The 16727-nt window shown below is 35.8% G+C and overlaps 1 protein-coding gene across 1 annotated transcript in view; it reads left to right on the top strand.

The window, feature by feature from the left end:
- The first annotated feature begins 625 nt into the window (after positions 1-625).
- Positions 626-16727, top strand: part of UBR5 (ubiquitin protein ligase E3 component n-recognin 5) — a 77347-nt gene continuing 61245 nt past the window's right edge. Inside the window, exons 1-8 of the mRNA XM_026841504.1 lie at positions 626-673; positions 1643-1692; positions 4101-4145; positions 4635-4716; positions 4891-4967; positions 5786-5905; positions 8951-9140; positions 11325-11484. Of these exons, the coding sequence (XP_026697305.1) occupies positions 626-673; positions 1643-1692; positions 4101-4145; positions 4635-4716; positions 4891-4967; positions 5786-5905; positions 8951-9140; positions 11325-11484 (772 nt within the window). The remainder of the gene's footprint in view (positions 674-1642; positions 1693-4100; positions 4146-4634; positions 4717-4890; positions 4968-5785; positions 5906-8950; positions 9141-11324; positions 11485-16727) is intronic.

Here is a 16727-nt window from a genome sequence, read left to right as displayed (position 1 = left end):
GTAGTTTCCAAGTACAGAAAATTCCTTCTGAAGATACGCAGCATGAGAACATTTTATTTCACATCTCTGTGGTTAAATCCTTTGTTTGGATTGCTTAATTTCAGTGATTTTTACTGTGTGTTCTTTAAAGACCTAGCTGACATTTAAAAATTTAGTCTAAAGTCGCAGAGAAAAATGAAAAATAGTTTGCTTTATATTGTTACAGAAAGTAATCTCTGAGATGATGGCAGAAATTGTTTTACTACTTATTTATAAGTGTGCTAGATGTACTGTTATTTGACCAAAGCTGCAAAATATCAGATTAGATATTAGCACCTGTAAATGCTGTTTCAGTTCAACACCAAGTAAGTTTTTGAGGGAAAAATGATGTAAATCTTGCTATATGAGATTTCTGTTCACAGTGCTCTGTGCTTTTCATGTTACTTGCCTGCTTGAGAAGGTCTTGCAGATGTTCACTGAGTGTAGATGATGTAGGTGTGAGGTGTTTTTTTATTTTTGTAATGGTTAGTTTTCTAACATGTAGGGGGAAGGATGAGCATACATTCATTGACTATTCTAAAACCTTATAGCAGTAAGAAAATTCTGCTTATGTCTTATGGCTTGTTTGTGAACTGTTCCCGGCATGATGAAAATACTTGAGAAGGATGAATATTCCTACAGGATGACTGACAAGGTAGGACTGCTGCTGATGGACTGTTGCAGGGAACTGAGCATGGTGAACATGTATTATAGAAATTACTTTGAAATGTATTGAAGTCCAGTTTTTCTATAAAACGCGTAGTATTTTGAAATGGAGTTTCTCTGTAGCTCTTGCATTTTTGAGCTTAACTTGGTTTTATGTGGTGGAAGGATGGGTCCTCAAATAAACTTATCTGGAATTAGAAATGTACTTTGAGAGAAGTATTATCTTGTGATGAAGCGTCACTTGTGAAGGCTGAGCTCCTGTAGTCCTGACCTGGAGCCTCTTCGGTTGCTTTGTATGAGCGTAATTCTGATCAGTTTGGAAGGGCAAGAAATTGTAGCTGCAAAACTTAAAATTTAACCAGTCACTACTTGACTTGGACAAACCTACTTTTCTTTTCCTCACGTTGTTTTTGGATGAATTTTCATAGGGATATTTAAAGAATGTATGTCAACACAGGAGCCATCATCACAACTTTTTGTCTACAAGTGTGGCAAGCTAGTGCATTTCTCAAAAAATCTGTTTGTGAGTACAATGCATGTTGTTTTTCATTTTCTCCTTGGAAATAGTTTAATTGCCTTTTAATGATAATTCTTCAAAGTTTAGCCTGTCCAGCCTTTCATATCAGGGATTCGTTTTACCACAGAAAGGTCTCAGTGGAAGTGTTGACCTTCCTTAATGCGAGAATTGATTAAATCATCTCTGCCTATGCTTTTTCCTTCAGTGCACAATCAATTGAAATTATTGAATTGTATTGTTTAAATTTAACATGATCTCGAATATGCACTTTTTATTCAGAGAGTTGGTAGTACGGTACCGCGTAACTGTGCAAGTAGAAAGGCTTAGATTGCTGCAGGAAATGTTTTTGTGAAATTATTTGCAGTTTTTATTTGAACAAATGTATTCTCCATACAGAATATGCAAACATATCTTTCTGCTTTATTCCTGTTTTTCTGCTAGTTTAGTTTTGTGACTGGCATCCACAGGAATGCTGGTGGCAGCACAAGGAGGTGAAACTAGCAGCCCAGCAAGGACGAGGCACTGGGGAGCTACTCCTTTTTCACTTGGTGGTGTTCTGCATCAAATCCTCATGGATCTCTAAGCTTATTAGGCAGTACTTGATAATTTTGCTATTACAGCAGTTGCACACAAGATGGTCGGGGTGAGATAGTTTTTAATATTTTTTTTTTCTTCTGTAGGAGGGTTTAGTACTTTGAGCACTGTTGCTTATATCATTCTCTGCTCCTTCCTATTAAATGTTGACAGCAGGCTCTTTTCAGTAATGTTAGATCTCTTTTGACCTGTGCTTGTTGCAGGTAGTCCTACTCTCTTCAGATTGGTGTTACTAATAGATTCACTGAGTATGCAAGTCTGTGCTTTCCATGTGTATTTCTTCCCTATTACTTAGTTATATATATATTTTTTTTACAAGTAAAAAAGGGTGATTTTTTACAAATTCAAAAATATCTTATTTCTTTGGTAGTGCTTAGGTTTTGTGACACAAAGCTCAGATAAGGAAGCTCTGAATGGTGCTCATAGACTAGTCTAGTAACCATCTCAAGTAAAGTGCTACTTTATTTGCCATCAGCTTTTCATACAGGCAGTGCAGTGAACTTAAGGGTAGATTTTCCTATTCTGTAATTATTACTCATGCTTGCCAAGAGGAGAAATGTTAATGGAAAATGGCTCGGGAATCCTGTGGGAATGAAACTTCAGGCATGTTTAACCATCATGTATTATGGAGCAGATCCCTGCTTGCTTTATAAAATGGTACAGTAAGCTGTGGAGTGTATGCCATTCATCTTCAGGGTTCATTCAACAGTCTCACACAGTAGTTCACTCTTGTGGGGTACCTTTCACACAGATTGTATCTGAAGTTTGTGTTCTCTTTTTCCCTTTTGTGGGTTGTCTTTACAGAAACCTCATCTGTGTGTGTACTCTTGGCCTGTGTGAAGTAGTTGTGGCTGGAAATTGGGAGTGTGAAATTGCCTGTTTACAAACCAGCAGCTTGGCTTGGGTAGCCAAAAGACAATTCTAAGCATGTTCACTTCCTTCCTGCTGTCCTTTCACTGTGGTCCTTTCTTGTGCTTGAAAGTTTAGTTCTATCAGTATAAATTGTTTCTCAAATAGACATACATCTTTTTATTTTTCCTTTTTTTCCCTCAGGACAAGTGCTTTAAACACTGTTGATAATGTTAGGACTCGGCTGTTTGGACCTCTAATCTGTATTCCTTCTCATGCTCAGGGTTTGCAAGTAACTGAAGTCTATCCATATCAGGCTGTGTGTAGAAACTGAAGTGAAGCAAGTAAAAATAAAGGGTTTAAAGACATGGATTCAGACATAGGAAAACAGTGCTGGTGTTCATGTCTTTTTATTTGGCCTAGAAAACTGTTGCTGATTACAGAAAGGACATTTGTGGAATGCTAAGATGAACATTGTACCAAAGATGGATTTTTTTTTTATTTTCTTAATTGGGAAGACCATGCATTATTTTTACGGGAGTCATCTTGGTTTTATATCTTAATATAATGTGAATATTCTAACTAAAAATGGAAGCTGTTTAGGGGCTTTTTCAGATTACGTGTCCTCTGTGGGAAGAAAGGAGACCAAGTTTTACCTGTAACACACCTACCTGATATTACAAGAGTATCTGTGCTGCTTGGAGAGGATCTTTTCTAAGTGGATTAGAAATGACCTTAGAAATTACTGTGTTGGTTTCCACTTCTGGACACCATACCCTCTAAGCAGAAATGGTCTATGGGTTGGCCTTTTTTTGGGGTTCTGATCTTCTATTTTAGTGAGGTGCCATGAAAAGTGAGATGGGAGTACTTTTGGAAACACTCTTTCCCTTTTAGTAAAGGTGTCTGGATTGTTTCTTCCAGTAGTCAAAGTCTGTTGTTCATCCCTTTTGATGCTGGCTTTTGTCCCTTTGTTTTTCTGTCTCTTCTGTTTTGGGGAATTTACTGTCATATTTTTGGCTGTGATGTGCCACGTACTTGGATTTCCTATAAGATGATAATTCTGTCTGCTCTGGGATACTGTATTCAAGCTTATATAAAGATGATCATTGCTTCATCTGCTTATTTTGTGTGTAAATTTGTAAATGGTGGTAATAAGTCAGTAGTAGTGCATTTTGGTAGTGACTTGCAAAACACTTAGAAATGCAAGAAAACATGGATTTTGTAGCGAGACAGTAGGCAGAAGTGTAAAACTCTAAAGCAAAAAACCCTAAACCCCAAAAAACTGATTTGAAACTGAATGCTCACACAGTCTCCCAACACCAAGTAGTATTTATTTATATCAAGCTTCATTAGATGTGGTAAGTTGTTCCCATAATGTCATAAATAATTCTGCTTAAGTGGATGTTGTGTACTGTGGAGGATGTCTTTCAAACAGCTTCATTTCTCTTTGTTTCAGATTAAGGGAAGTTTCAGAGAAGCTGAACAAATATAATTTAAACAGGTAAGGCATGTTACATGCTGCTGGAAATTGTTTAGGAAAGTACAATTTTTTCTAACAGCAACAAGCAAATGACTGTACTGTAGATAGCCTTAGAAAGCCTTAATACTTACAATACTAAAGTTAGTTTGTTAGGTTTTTAGTTAGTTATAAACCTAATGTTAGATTTTTAGTTATGATAAATTATATTATTAAATGCCCTCCTTACAAAATGACTCCTTAATTTGAAGTATAACTCCTGTTGTTTATTGCTCATCAGATGAAATGAAAATTCTTACTGCTTTTTAAGGTTTTGTTCTGAATTTTCTGTGCTTAATGACCAAGAGTATATCATAGTTGCTTCAACTAATGCACGTCTAGTCATCCTTGAATGTTTTTATATAGGTAACTGTCACTCCACATTGTTACTTCCATATACCCCTTGGGTTTTTTACTTTTTTTTTCAGACTAAAAAATTGAAAAATGTTATACATGCTCACTTTTTGTTTTCAGCCACCCCCCTTTGAATGTATTGGAACAGGCCACTATTAAACAGTGTGTGGTGGGACCAAATCATGCTGCATTTCTTCTTGAGGTAAATTACTTGAATCTGTTCAGATAAGAAACTTGAAACCATACAGTTAAAATTAATTCTTCTAACATCAAATTGATTTATATTCTTCAGTAACTGAAGACTTGTCTTTGTATTTTTCTGTAGCTTGTTTTACATTTCAATTTTGGACACTTGGTTTTCTTGTTTTAAATGTAGGATGGTAGAGTCTGCAGGATTGGTTTTTCAGTTCAACCAGACAGATTGGAATTGGGTAAACCTGATAATAATGATGGGTAAGAAACACTTTTCTTTTTATTGCATCATTCTTTTGAACTGGATAAGCAGCTTGGCTGCTGGTTTTGGTGGTTTTATTTTGTTGTTTTGTTTTGTTTTTTTTAAAGTAGATTGCCTTTGGAATGGGTACTTTGAGTAGATACATAATGGTTATGGTGATGCAGCCAAACAGCCTAGCTTGACAGACTAGTGTAGGAATAAATAGTAGTTGTGATTCTAAAACAAGCGAGACAGGATCTTTTAACTTCAAGAAACAACCCCCCCCCCAAATAATCCTTATGCAAGAAACTGTATTAAATTGTTAAGCTTCATGTAGAATCTACTCTGAAAGTGGTCCCATTTGGAGAGTCTCTAGACTCTAGATCTTTCTAGACCTGTTGTCTTCAGTCCAGGTAAGTCCCCCTTAATAGGAGTATTTAATGGCTCATATTTGAATGTAACCACTTCTTAATACTGAAGTAGCATACTCAGGCTCAGGTTTATGGATAGAACACCTGGTAACAATTTGTACATATACGCTAACTGAAAACTTAGTGCAGTGGCTAACTCAAATCACTAATTAGCTTAATATGTATTTGTAACTGTGCTGTTATGGATTGCCAATGTACATAAGATCTGTTAGGCATGCTTTCCACTTTCTTTTTCCAGTGTACCTTTTAATATACAGTTAGATTAGTTTGGAATATTCCCCAAGGGTGTTGCTTAAGCTGGTATGTTACCAGACTAAGTCCCTGAGAATTTAGACCTGGGATTCCAGGTTTTGTTCTTAACCCATTTGGGATTGTTTTGTGACTGATTTACCATCTTTTACTTTCAGTTCAAAGTTGAGCAGTGGCTCAGGGGCAGGAAGGACATCCAGGCCAGGCAGGACTAGTGACTCCCCATGGTTTCTGTCTGGTTCTGAAACTCTGGGCAGACTGGCAGGCAACACCCTTGGGTAAGTTTTGATAGGATTGAGGCTGCAATCTGTTTGTTCCATATTTGAGTATATGTGTATACACATATATAAGTTGTATGCAGTATGTATAAGGGAACGTATAATTACAGCAGTTGTGTAGGTAGGGTAAAAAAAAAAAATTAACTTGGTTAAAATAACAGATATGCAAGTGACCCTTCAGAACCTAGGATATAGAGCATTCTTCATATATGTGTGAAGAATAACTTGGTTTTGGCTGTGTTGTCTTTTTTTTTTTTTTTAACATTTTTTAGTTCCTTTGTTTTGAAAAGAAGTTTTTTTAAAGGGACACTATCAATTTAAATCCTGATAGGCTAGCAATATAAAGTAAAATGAGTTCATTTATGCAGGAAAAATCTTAATTATCTATCTATGCAGACCTTCGTGTGCTGATTTATCGTACCTTCTTCATTCCTTCCCCAAGTAATAAGCAATGTTTTGTTAGTTGGGGTCTTATATATATATATATAGTCATGGAAAGGGAACATTGGGTAAAGGTATGTTGCTCAGAACCTTAAAAAATGTACTATATACTAAATGTTCAGGTTCTTTTTTTTTTATCATTAGCTTTAAAATTGATGGTGTCCCTTTATATAGCAATCTAAATTAATCTTCATTACATAATCACAGTGAACTCTTCATTATATGCTTTTGTAAGACATGTTGAGCAGTGCTGCTTTATAAGGTTATTAACTGTAGTAAGGAGAATTGCATTTACAAACTGTGGTTTCTGCATATGAATGATTTGTTAAGAGGGAGGAACTACATCTTTTCCACAAAGTGAATTTGTTGTTTATGTTACCAAGAAAAATAATTTAATCTGGGGTTTAGTTGCATGAAAGATAACCCATGCCCTTACACCCTCCCAACTTTTTGTGAAAACTTTGTGCATCTGAACTTAAAATCCATGGATTAAAATTTAAAGGCAAACTGGTATTGTCATGTTAAAAATCTTACTGTGAAAAGCATAAGGCTTTATTTTCCTTAGTTTTACCTGAGCATAACCAGTTAAGATTGTTTGAAGCTTAGGAGACCAAGCCCAAAGAGTTCCTAATTTCTTCCCCTGCATTTTTCAGAACTAGGTATTGTAAATTAGTAGAGTAGCAATAGTTGCTATGACTGCTCTATTAAATGAAGGGAATACTTAATAAACTGAGTCTAAAACCATTCAGACTGCGGAGCCCTTAGATTAGATCACTGAATTTGGAAAAATTGCTAGCATGCTAGTGGGAAGTGGAGAGATGTGGAAAACTAGTAGATGAGCAGAAATATTTCCATTCTGTATTAATATTTATTCTAGGTTTAGACAGCTTTAACAGGAATAGCTGTGTCCTTATGATTTTTTTAAAATTTTCTCTATCACAGGACCAAGTTGGAATATTTGTATTATATGAATATAAATGGTTTTAACTGTTAGATGCCTTAAGTCTGTCATTGATAGTTTATAACTTAAAGTAGAAAATGCATATGTAGTAAGTATTAAAATCTAATATGTAACCTTTTCTTTAAACATCTTCCCTCCTGAGAGTTGAACTGAGAATGTTGTGTAGGAAGAATTTGACTTCCTCTCAGCCCCCTTCCCACCTTTAGAAACAGATTAATTGGCTCATTTTATTTAAAATGTAACATTCTTCTTTGGTTTGGTTTTGGGATTAGGTTTTTTCCATTTTCAGTGGTATCTTTTTTTTCTTTAGGTTTCTCTAACTCATGAGACAAGACTTTTCCTAAAAGCATTGCTGAATTGCTTTTTGTCTTGTCACTGTCTGTGTGGTCACTGGCTAGAATCCTGGAAATGTAGATGTCTCTGACAGGGCCTCATCTTGGGCAGATACTTGAGTTATTCTGTGATTGCATGGTCTTGTCAGGAGTTAAAAAAAAGCAGAAAAAAGAGACGGATGTTAGTATTCAACTTAAGCCATAAAATGTAAAACAAGTGTTCTCAGTTAGCTTTTATAGCTACATGTGGTATACTTTTAAGGTGAGTTTATTAGATACTGTTTAGAGAACATAAGTTTTTTTTCTTATTTTAAACGTTTTTCTTGAAAGGAGATTGAGGATTAGGGTGGTTGAGAGCAGGGAAGTTCTGCTAATAATGGTTATTACAGAGCAATAATACCATATTCAATATCCTTTAAGGTAGATTTGTACAGCCAAGTTTAGTTAACCTTGAGAACAAACTAGTCTTGTGGCTTTTCTTGACAACAGAATGTCTAGTCTTATGTCCAGAACAGATTCAGAGTTGACACAGTTCTATGGTGTTAAGATTAGTGGAAAGCTGTAATGATGGCGAGTTGTCTGTTTCTGCACATCACTGCCTTTTATTCCTTTGTTTTGATCCTGACTCCTAGAAATGGAAAAAAAACTGTTCAGTCAGTTTAGGCATGTTTTTGCAATGTGTACATTTGATGTTGATTTCTTCAATGCAAACAGGTCCAGACTAGAGTAGTATCTCTTGAAAACCATCCATGAGGATCAGAGAACTGTCTAGTGTAAATTTTCTTTTGCAGTAAAGAAGATTTTTCCAGTGTAATGTTAAGCAATTTCTTAAGTAAATCAAGTCTCAGAAATTTTAGAAGACCCATCTGAATATAGTGACCTTCTGTCAAACAGTCTGCTGTCCATGAAACTGCTGCATATGTGCTTTTATAGTAGGAAGTTAACAGCTGAGTGTTAGATGTTATGCTGCCGATACTGTTGCTTTTAGAAACTCTGGAAATTGGTGCATGCATGTATTTATGTATGTATATGTCCACACAACTATATAAGTAGAAAGGAGTGCAACCTCCCATTGGAGTCTTGTTTTATATTTCTTGTGTGTAATTCAGAACTTTATTAGTTGCCTGGTGCTCTTGTTCTTACTAGTTTTGAGAGATACTTTCATAGTGTTTATCTATGAAGTTGATCTGCGGTATTTTTCAGAGACTGTCTACAAGTTAGTAATAAAACTGAAGACTGACTTCTTGATGTAGTCCTCAAAGTATGCTGCTATATTAAAAAAAAAAAAAAAATATAATCTAAATCTTCTAGAAGTCGCTGGAGTTCAGGGGTTGGTGGAAGTGGAGGAGGATCTTCTGGTAGATCATCTGCTGGAGCTCGAGATTCTCGAAGGCAGACCAGAGTTATACGCACAGGACGTGATAGAGGATCTGGACTGCTGGGGAGTCAGCCACAACCAGTGATTCCAGCATCAGTCATTCCAGAGGAACTCATTTCACAGGTATGTGAGCTAGAAGCTGCTTGTTGCCAAAAACCTGGAGAGCTTCTCATACCATGTGAACAGGAGTGTGTTGTAATAGTAGTGCATTTTCTCCAAGAAGTAATGGCATATAACTGAAAGGATTGACTTTCTATAGCTGTATTGTTTTATTCTTAATAGTGTACTATGAGTGATGGACTTTTTTTGGATTCTAGAATTTTTGTTTCCCAAACTTCCAAGGTACGTGTTTAATCTAGATGAGGAATGTCATGCATTGTTTATTTGCAGATGGAAGATGTAATGAGAAAATAAAATACTTGAGAATCAAACAAAGTGTGTAGCTAATAAAGTTAGGTTTCATGAAGGAGCATAAGTAAGGTGGGACAGGCTTTTTTTTTTCCCTTGTTTGATAAAATGAGTGATCCGTTTTAGATTTAAATAAAAGATGTTAAACAGTCTCTTTAAAATACTAATAATTTTTCTTCATGGACACCTCTACTTAATTTTTAATAAATGTAACTGATGAATGTTGAGTATAAATTGCTCTGCTTTTTACCTCTTAATGTGCTAAAGCCTGAATAAACTGACAAACTTTGCGTTGCATGATTAAGTGGAGTTTGTTAAAACATTTTTCTCCATGTTTGAAGAAAAGAATGCATTCAAAATATATAACTAGTTAATGCATTTTAATTCTTGGTTCAAAACAAGTTGCTGATCTACATTTGGAATACAGATGTTAGTTGCTAGGCCAAAGGTAATCTGCTTGTATGCTTTGTGTGGCCTATAGCATGACTGACACAGGATAGGAGCTAGTGGGCAAGGTCCCTACATACACACCAGTGGCAAACTAGCTTCTAGTTCTCTTTTTGAATTTGAAACCCAGTAAAAGCTGGGAGCTTCTGCCTTTACAGAGGCAATATACTGGAAGTGTTGGTTACTCTGAAGTTAGCCCTGCTTTCAGGGGGTGGTTTGGTTAGATGACCTCCAGTTGTCTCTTTCAACTGTGGAGTGGTGGGTTTTTTTAATTTCATTATTCACCTCCAGGTTTTTTTTTGAGAGTGTCTGCTGATATCCTTGATACTTTACATGAAATAGAAAAACAGACTAATATCCTTTGGTCCAGACAGTTCCATTCTAGAATCTAATGTATGGTTTGTTGGTTAAGTTATAACTTTGCTTCCCTTGCTGTGATATTTTTCTTTCTTTTTTTTTTCTTTTTTTTTTTTAATAGCGTACTTTGTCTATTTTTAAAACAGAAGGTGTCTAAAACATTTTTGGGGTAACTCTAAAGCAGACTGATGGGAAAGATCTTCACAGCTGGTCTATATGACATAGATTCTACTGTGTCTCGAAAATCTGTGAACTTCTGGCACAGAATGTTATGACAAAAAGTTTACCTTTTTTGTGCTGTTAAAATGTCTCTTTTTTTGCTTGTCAACAGACAATTTTATTTGGTGCCTCATTTTTACTGTGTTAGGAAAACATTTAGTACTGGTTTCTTACCTTCTTCACACAGTTTGTGATCTTCCAGAATTCTGTCATCTTCTCTGGCATTCAGTAGAGGGTAGTCTGCCTGGAAAAACAAAATGCTCTTAGGTCCTAGGGTTAGTGAAATGGAGCAGTATGATTCTGTTTTTTATAAATTTATTGCATCGGTTTAACATTTGGAAGGTTTTTTCCTGCGTTTGCACTTTGCTAATAAAAACCTAAATGTTGCAGGAACTGCTAAGATAAACCTTTAGAAACAGAATGATGAGAAAAACAGAGGAAGTAAGGTGGTTACATATGGAAGGGTGGTGGAAAGAGTGTTAAAAAGACAGGGATCGAGTTGTAGTTTTGGAACAGCAGTTGATTGCATAACTGTTGATTGACATGGTAAGTTTAAATACTTTCATAGAAACATACAGAACATTCTCAAAACCAGATTTTGATTATCCTTTACTGCATTAAACATTTCAAAGAGTAGATTCTAAGATCTGTTAGGAAATTCAGCACCAAAGTTGGAATTCGGTGGTCTAACTTGAACTGAGAGGAGGTTGACTATCTCGTACAAGATATGGTGAAAAATCTATGTGAGCCTTTGTATGTACTGTGATTGACTTTTGGTTTTTGTTAGACTTCTTTTAGAATTAAGCATTCTTTTCTTACAAATAGTGGTTAGTGAGCTGAGAATGACCAGCAGCCAATGATACTCTGCTCTTACAGGCACAAGTTGTTCTACAAGGAAAGTCCAGAAGTATTATTATTCGGGAACTCCAGCGAACAAATCTTGATGTAAACCTTGCTGTAAATAATTTGTTGAGTCGTGATGATGAAGATGGAGATGATGGGGATGACACAGCAAGTGAATCTTATCTTCCTGGAGGTTTGTATCCTACAACTTTTGATAAGAAAAATGCCAGTGTGTTCTTATTTTTCTGTATTTAAGCACTGACAGTGTGCTCCATGCTGTGCAAGGTATGCAGCGAAGACAGTTCTTGCTTATAGGAGCTAAGTCTAAAGATGGGCAAAAGAAAAGGATGCGCTGGATGTCTTGAGGGATTAGGTTAGGCATTGAAGAATAACTGTTGACCTTGTTTGTGGGTAACATGGAAGTTTTGGTTTGGGTGGGTTTTTTTTTTTAGGATCCCAGGCTTTGTAACATCAGCATTACTTACATCCATATTTTACTGCTCAACAAGATGCTGAGACTGCTGTGTGGCTTGCTCATAAAAGCTAATTCTAAAACCTTCTAGTGACTTGCATGTTTTTTACTACTAACGTATATTCTCAAGATACAGCAGTTTTTAGAGCAAAAATTATACAGCTTTTTTTAATCAAAATGCCTCAAGTGAGGGCAAAACAGCTTATAGTTAGTTAGATTGAGAATTTATTCTTCATCTCAAGTTCCCTTCATAAATGCTGTAGTATTCCAGCTATACCGGTAAAATGCTGTAATTGAAGTCCAGCTATTTTTGAAATATTGTCTGTCCCATACAATTGCTTTTTATAAAAGACTTTATGTCTTCTTTTGCATTGGCTAAATAGTTTAGGTAATCTTTTCTTGCTGAGTAAACATATTTGAAAACATAGCAGCCAAATCTAATGTTTGTGTTAGGTGCACTGCATGAGAAGAATACATCTAAATTCTGACTACATATTAGCTTTTCTTTGTGTGTCAAATTGACGTTTTGATACTTTTCTAATAAGTGGGTTTTTTCTGCTCATCTGGTTCACCAGGAAGGTTCATGGGCTTCCTCCATCTTTATCTTGTCAATCATGTGATTAGACAAAGTTTCTTTTGTTCTGCAGCAAAGGCTTTGTATTTCATTTTGCCTCTTCTAGTTTTAGTTGCATCTCTCAAGCTTCTTTATTTTGCTGTAGAATCAAGAATCCTCTGGTGAAAAATCTTTGAGTCTTGTTTTTTTAGTGATCAACTTAATAGCATTAAGACAGATGCATTAGAGGAAGTAAATTCTCCTAACTCTTTCCAAGTGTTCCAAGCAGTTCTTATTCTTAAGCTTACCTCAATGCATTCTTACAGAACCAACCTTCAGAAGATAAATCATTGTTAGTAATCATTTACAGTAGAAGTTCCTTTTAACCATACTAACAAGCTTTTTACAGCATTGACTGTTCTCTTAGTACCTTTTGAGATCATAAGGATCAGTTAATAGAGACTGTCTGACAAGCTGTGACTGGTAACTTTCATTTGAAGGTGCTTGCGCTACAGTCTGTGAGTCTTTTGTATTTGAGATAGGTTAAATTAATATGTGGAGTTTCCCTGTCCTTGCTAGCTGTCCAGAAAACAATGTTGTTCTTGGCTTTTTTTGATTTTTGAAGCTTCACTCCTGTGTAGATTAATTTTTCCTGTAAGGGATTGCAACCTCCTAATATATTTTTTTTTTTCCCTTTTTTCTTTTACCCTGCAGAGAAGCTGGGTTAACTCTTTCCCAGTTCTTATGGGAAAACAAGTGGAAATGACAACTGAAATTAAACAGTATAATGTCTTAACTCCAGTCTTCAAAGATGTAATTTGCAGTTTGTAGAACATGCTATGTCTTCTTGTCTGTCTTGAGTTATTTCAGTTTTATGGGCAAAAATAAGTTTGTGGCACAGAAATTAATTAATTTGATACCTGAATGTGAAGAAAACAGTAGGAGAAGTCTAACTGAACACTAGTCAGTGCTGCAATGACTCTACTCTTGGTACAGTAAATAGTACAAATTACCAGTCCTCGCTTGTGTCACATAACCATGCAGACTAGTATTCAGGAAAACCTGATGGCTAGAGCTATAGGCCAACTTGCCTACAGCTCTCTGGAAGCATATCAGTGTTCTGTCCTTCAGAACTGTAGAACTTTGGGTTTTTAAGTCTTTTGCTCTAGAAACTTTGCACTCTCCTTGCTTTCACTTGTCATCTTGCCTCTAGATGCTCTTTTGGAAGTGTAACATCAGAGTTCATAGAAGACAACTGTAGATAACTGATAAATGCTATATGTATTAAATTCTTAGGTTTTTATAAATTATTCAGAAATATGAACAACAATTTCTTTTCTAAAATTATGTCAAATTATGCTTTAAAGTTTTTTGATTTTGTTCCTTCCAAGCACAAAAAAGCACAAATAACAAGACTTGCATTTGCCCCAGGGCTTTTGAGGCTCTTGCATTTTGATTAAAAGTGTATGCTAATTTTTACTTTCTCTCTTCTGCATGACTGGTTGTTTTGTGACCCTTAAATTTCAGGGTTTCTCCTCTAAGCCTTCCAAGACAGAAGATTTTTTAGATACTGGGTGTAATTTACAGTTGATTTTAAAAATTAAAAAAAACCCAAACTACAATATTTTCCAACCACTGTGAAATTAATAAATTGTTGTTTAATACATCACAAGTTCATTAATACATCAGTTGTGATAATTCCAGTTAGTATTTTTAAAGGTTATGCATCTGAACTTTTTTAAGGTAACAAAAAACATGTCTCAGTTCTTCCTGAATTCTTAAAAATATCTTAAGGGAAGAACAGAATTGCTTTCCTGTACAGATTGCCTTCAATATTTCTTCAATCTCATATATTTATTTTTGGACCCTTATGTACTTTGATTTTGACTGATCTAGTCCTGTTTCTTTTATTTTATGATAGTTAGCAGACAGGAATATGGGTTCATTTGATACTTAAGTAGTACATAAGGAAAATAGTCAAGGTAAAAACTATATAGAACAAGATCATTTAGCATGGAAAGGACTTGAAGGTCTCTAGACTTTCCAACTCATGTCAAGTTGTATTAGAGGCCTCTTTGATGCTTTATGTTCTCTTAATCTTCTGTATAGAGATTCTGTAGAAGTTAAAATATTTTGTTGTTTGTATAGTTCAGATGTGTGCATGTTTGCTCAGTAACTTCTGCATGATAGAGTGGGTTCTCTCTAGTGGAACTTATGAAACCTAGGTTTGGCAACATGTAGTTCACTTTGGATTTTGGAATTGAGATTATTTTATTTAAAAATCCTTTTAATATTTTTTTTTTATTAGAAGGAGAGAAGAGAGACAGGCTGGTATTGCAGCAGTATTTAGTTGCAATGAGGACAGATGGGAGCCAGAGCAATAGTGCAGGATCAGTTTGGTGTCTTGCTTTTGGGGAAAACAATTAGATGTATGTTTTTTTCTACGGTTTTGTTGGTGTGGTTTGATTTTTCTTTGCTGTTTTGGTTTTTTTTTTTTTTGTTTTGTTTTAAGATGAACTTCAGGTTAGGTAATGTTTTGAATAAATATATCTTATCAAGAAATGAGTTCTGGAGTTCTGTTTGAGTCTGGTTTCCTAGGAAATGAAAATACATGTTTCTCTCCCTTTGCTGTCACAGTTTTGCCAATTCAATCCAAACTTGAAAGAGGAGGAGATACCGAAGACATTAAATTCTTGAATTTTTCATAAAAATATGCAGCTGAGAGGAGGGGAGAGAGCTTATGATTGCCCCCTTAAGGGAAAAGGTTTAATGCAAGCTGAACTTGAGATTGGAATTGACCTAAGCAATACCTTCACTAATGAGACCAGTGATAATGCTATGTGTGGAGCTATTGAAAATAAATTTTCTTAATACTTGAATTGCTGCTTATGTGGATTCTGAATCTTGGGGTTTTTCATTGGCTTTTCTTTGGGGTGGTGGTTTTTTGTTGTTTATTTATTCTGCACTTGATATCTTTTTCCTTCCAATTTTCAATGGTATTTACTAGAGAATCATAGGCACCTTTTTACCAAAATAGGTTGATCAGAATTATCACATCTACATGTGAAGGGTGCAGTCTGATTTAGGTCTAACATGGCACAAGAGATGAATGATACCATCCCATGGGATTTTTCTGAAGAGCAGGAAAATAAAAGCTATAGAGGATGTTTTTTCCCTGAATTCTTAAACTGGATGTAGCCTGCAGTATTTATTTTCACAGCACTAAAAAAATTCCAGTGATATTTGAAGGGGAGTGGATTTGGCTCCTATCCCTACTGGTTTTAGCACCTTTGTTTGCTGGTATAGAAAATGGAAGAAGGGGGATCTTTTGCAGAAATATTGGAAGAAAATTAAAGTCTTATTTGAAGCTGAAATAAGAGGATAAGAAAAGGGTTCATTTCCTACCTTGTCATAATGCACATTTAGCCAAAACCCACATAGTTTTGATTCTTAAATCTGATCGCTTGATTTTTTTTTTACCTTCCGTCTTAGAAACACAGCTAAACTCAAGATGCCTACAATGGTGGAAGGGATGTGTGGGTGTCACAAGTTAGCATGTGTTTTCTGTCAAGAGGATTTCTGGCTTAGCATACCTTAAATACAACATATTGTCCATTTTGGACGAGGCTGAGAGTTCTTTTCTGTTCCTAAAAGAAGATCAGATTTTTTTGTAAGTTTTGGCTGGATAGTGACCAGAAAAAATGAGAACAAGTTGCTAGACTGTAGAGAGGTTGGAGGTTACTTAGGAAGAGATGGTTGTGGTGGGTGTGGGAGGAGGGGAGAGGAGCAGTGTGTGAATATTGGGAGATACAACAGAGTCTCAGCTGTGTTTCCAACTCTTAAAGTCTGATACTTACAAGTTGACACTCTTAAGGTGAGGTGTACCACTGCTTTATAATTGCAGAAAGCCAGTGGAAATTAGTTAAAGTAGCAGCCAGGATAAGGCCACTCTGAGTGATCTGTTTTCATAAGACAGGTCCTGTTTGCCAAATCCTAAGTTTTTTACAAGGATTCCCAAGCAGCCTGTCATGAATGACTTCCTAAAACATGTTACATGAACCATTGAGCCCCAAATGGTGTGCTTTTTAGAAGCACAGACTACACATGAGTGGATTGCTTATTTAATGCAAAAAGCATTCATGCAGGTCTTGCTCACTTTGATATCCACAGCACTTACTAGTTACAGCGCTCTGTTTCTGGGGACAGCTGGTTGTAGTTGGTACATGAAACATTTCCTGGTGATGAGAGTTTAGAAATTTAAGGATGAATAATTTGATGTGCAGGGATGTGAAAGTCTCTATCACTAAGTGGGACAGTTAAGTGAGTTACTACTGGCTCTAAGTGTGGTCTTCTGGCTCCATTTCAGTTTTTGGATACCCTCTTCTCCTCTGTGTTCCCTGCCCCCCCCCCC

This window comes from Athene cunicularia, assembly GCF_003259725.1.
Source record: "Athene cunicularia isolate RWA chromosome 2 unlocalized genomic scaffold, athCun1 chr2_part1, whole genome shotgun sequence".
In the NCBI taxonomy this organism is placed as follows: Eukaryota; Metazoa; Chordata; class Aves; order Strigiformes; family Strigidae; genus Athene; species Athene cunicularia.
The sequence above is the reverse complement of the archived record's forward strand: the minus strand, read 5'-3'. Positions and strand labels throughout refer to the sequence as shown.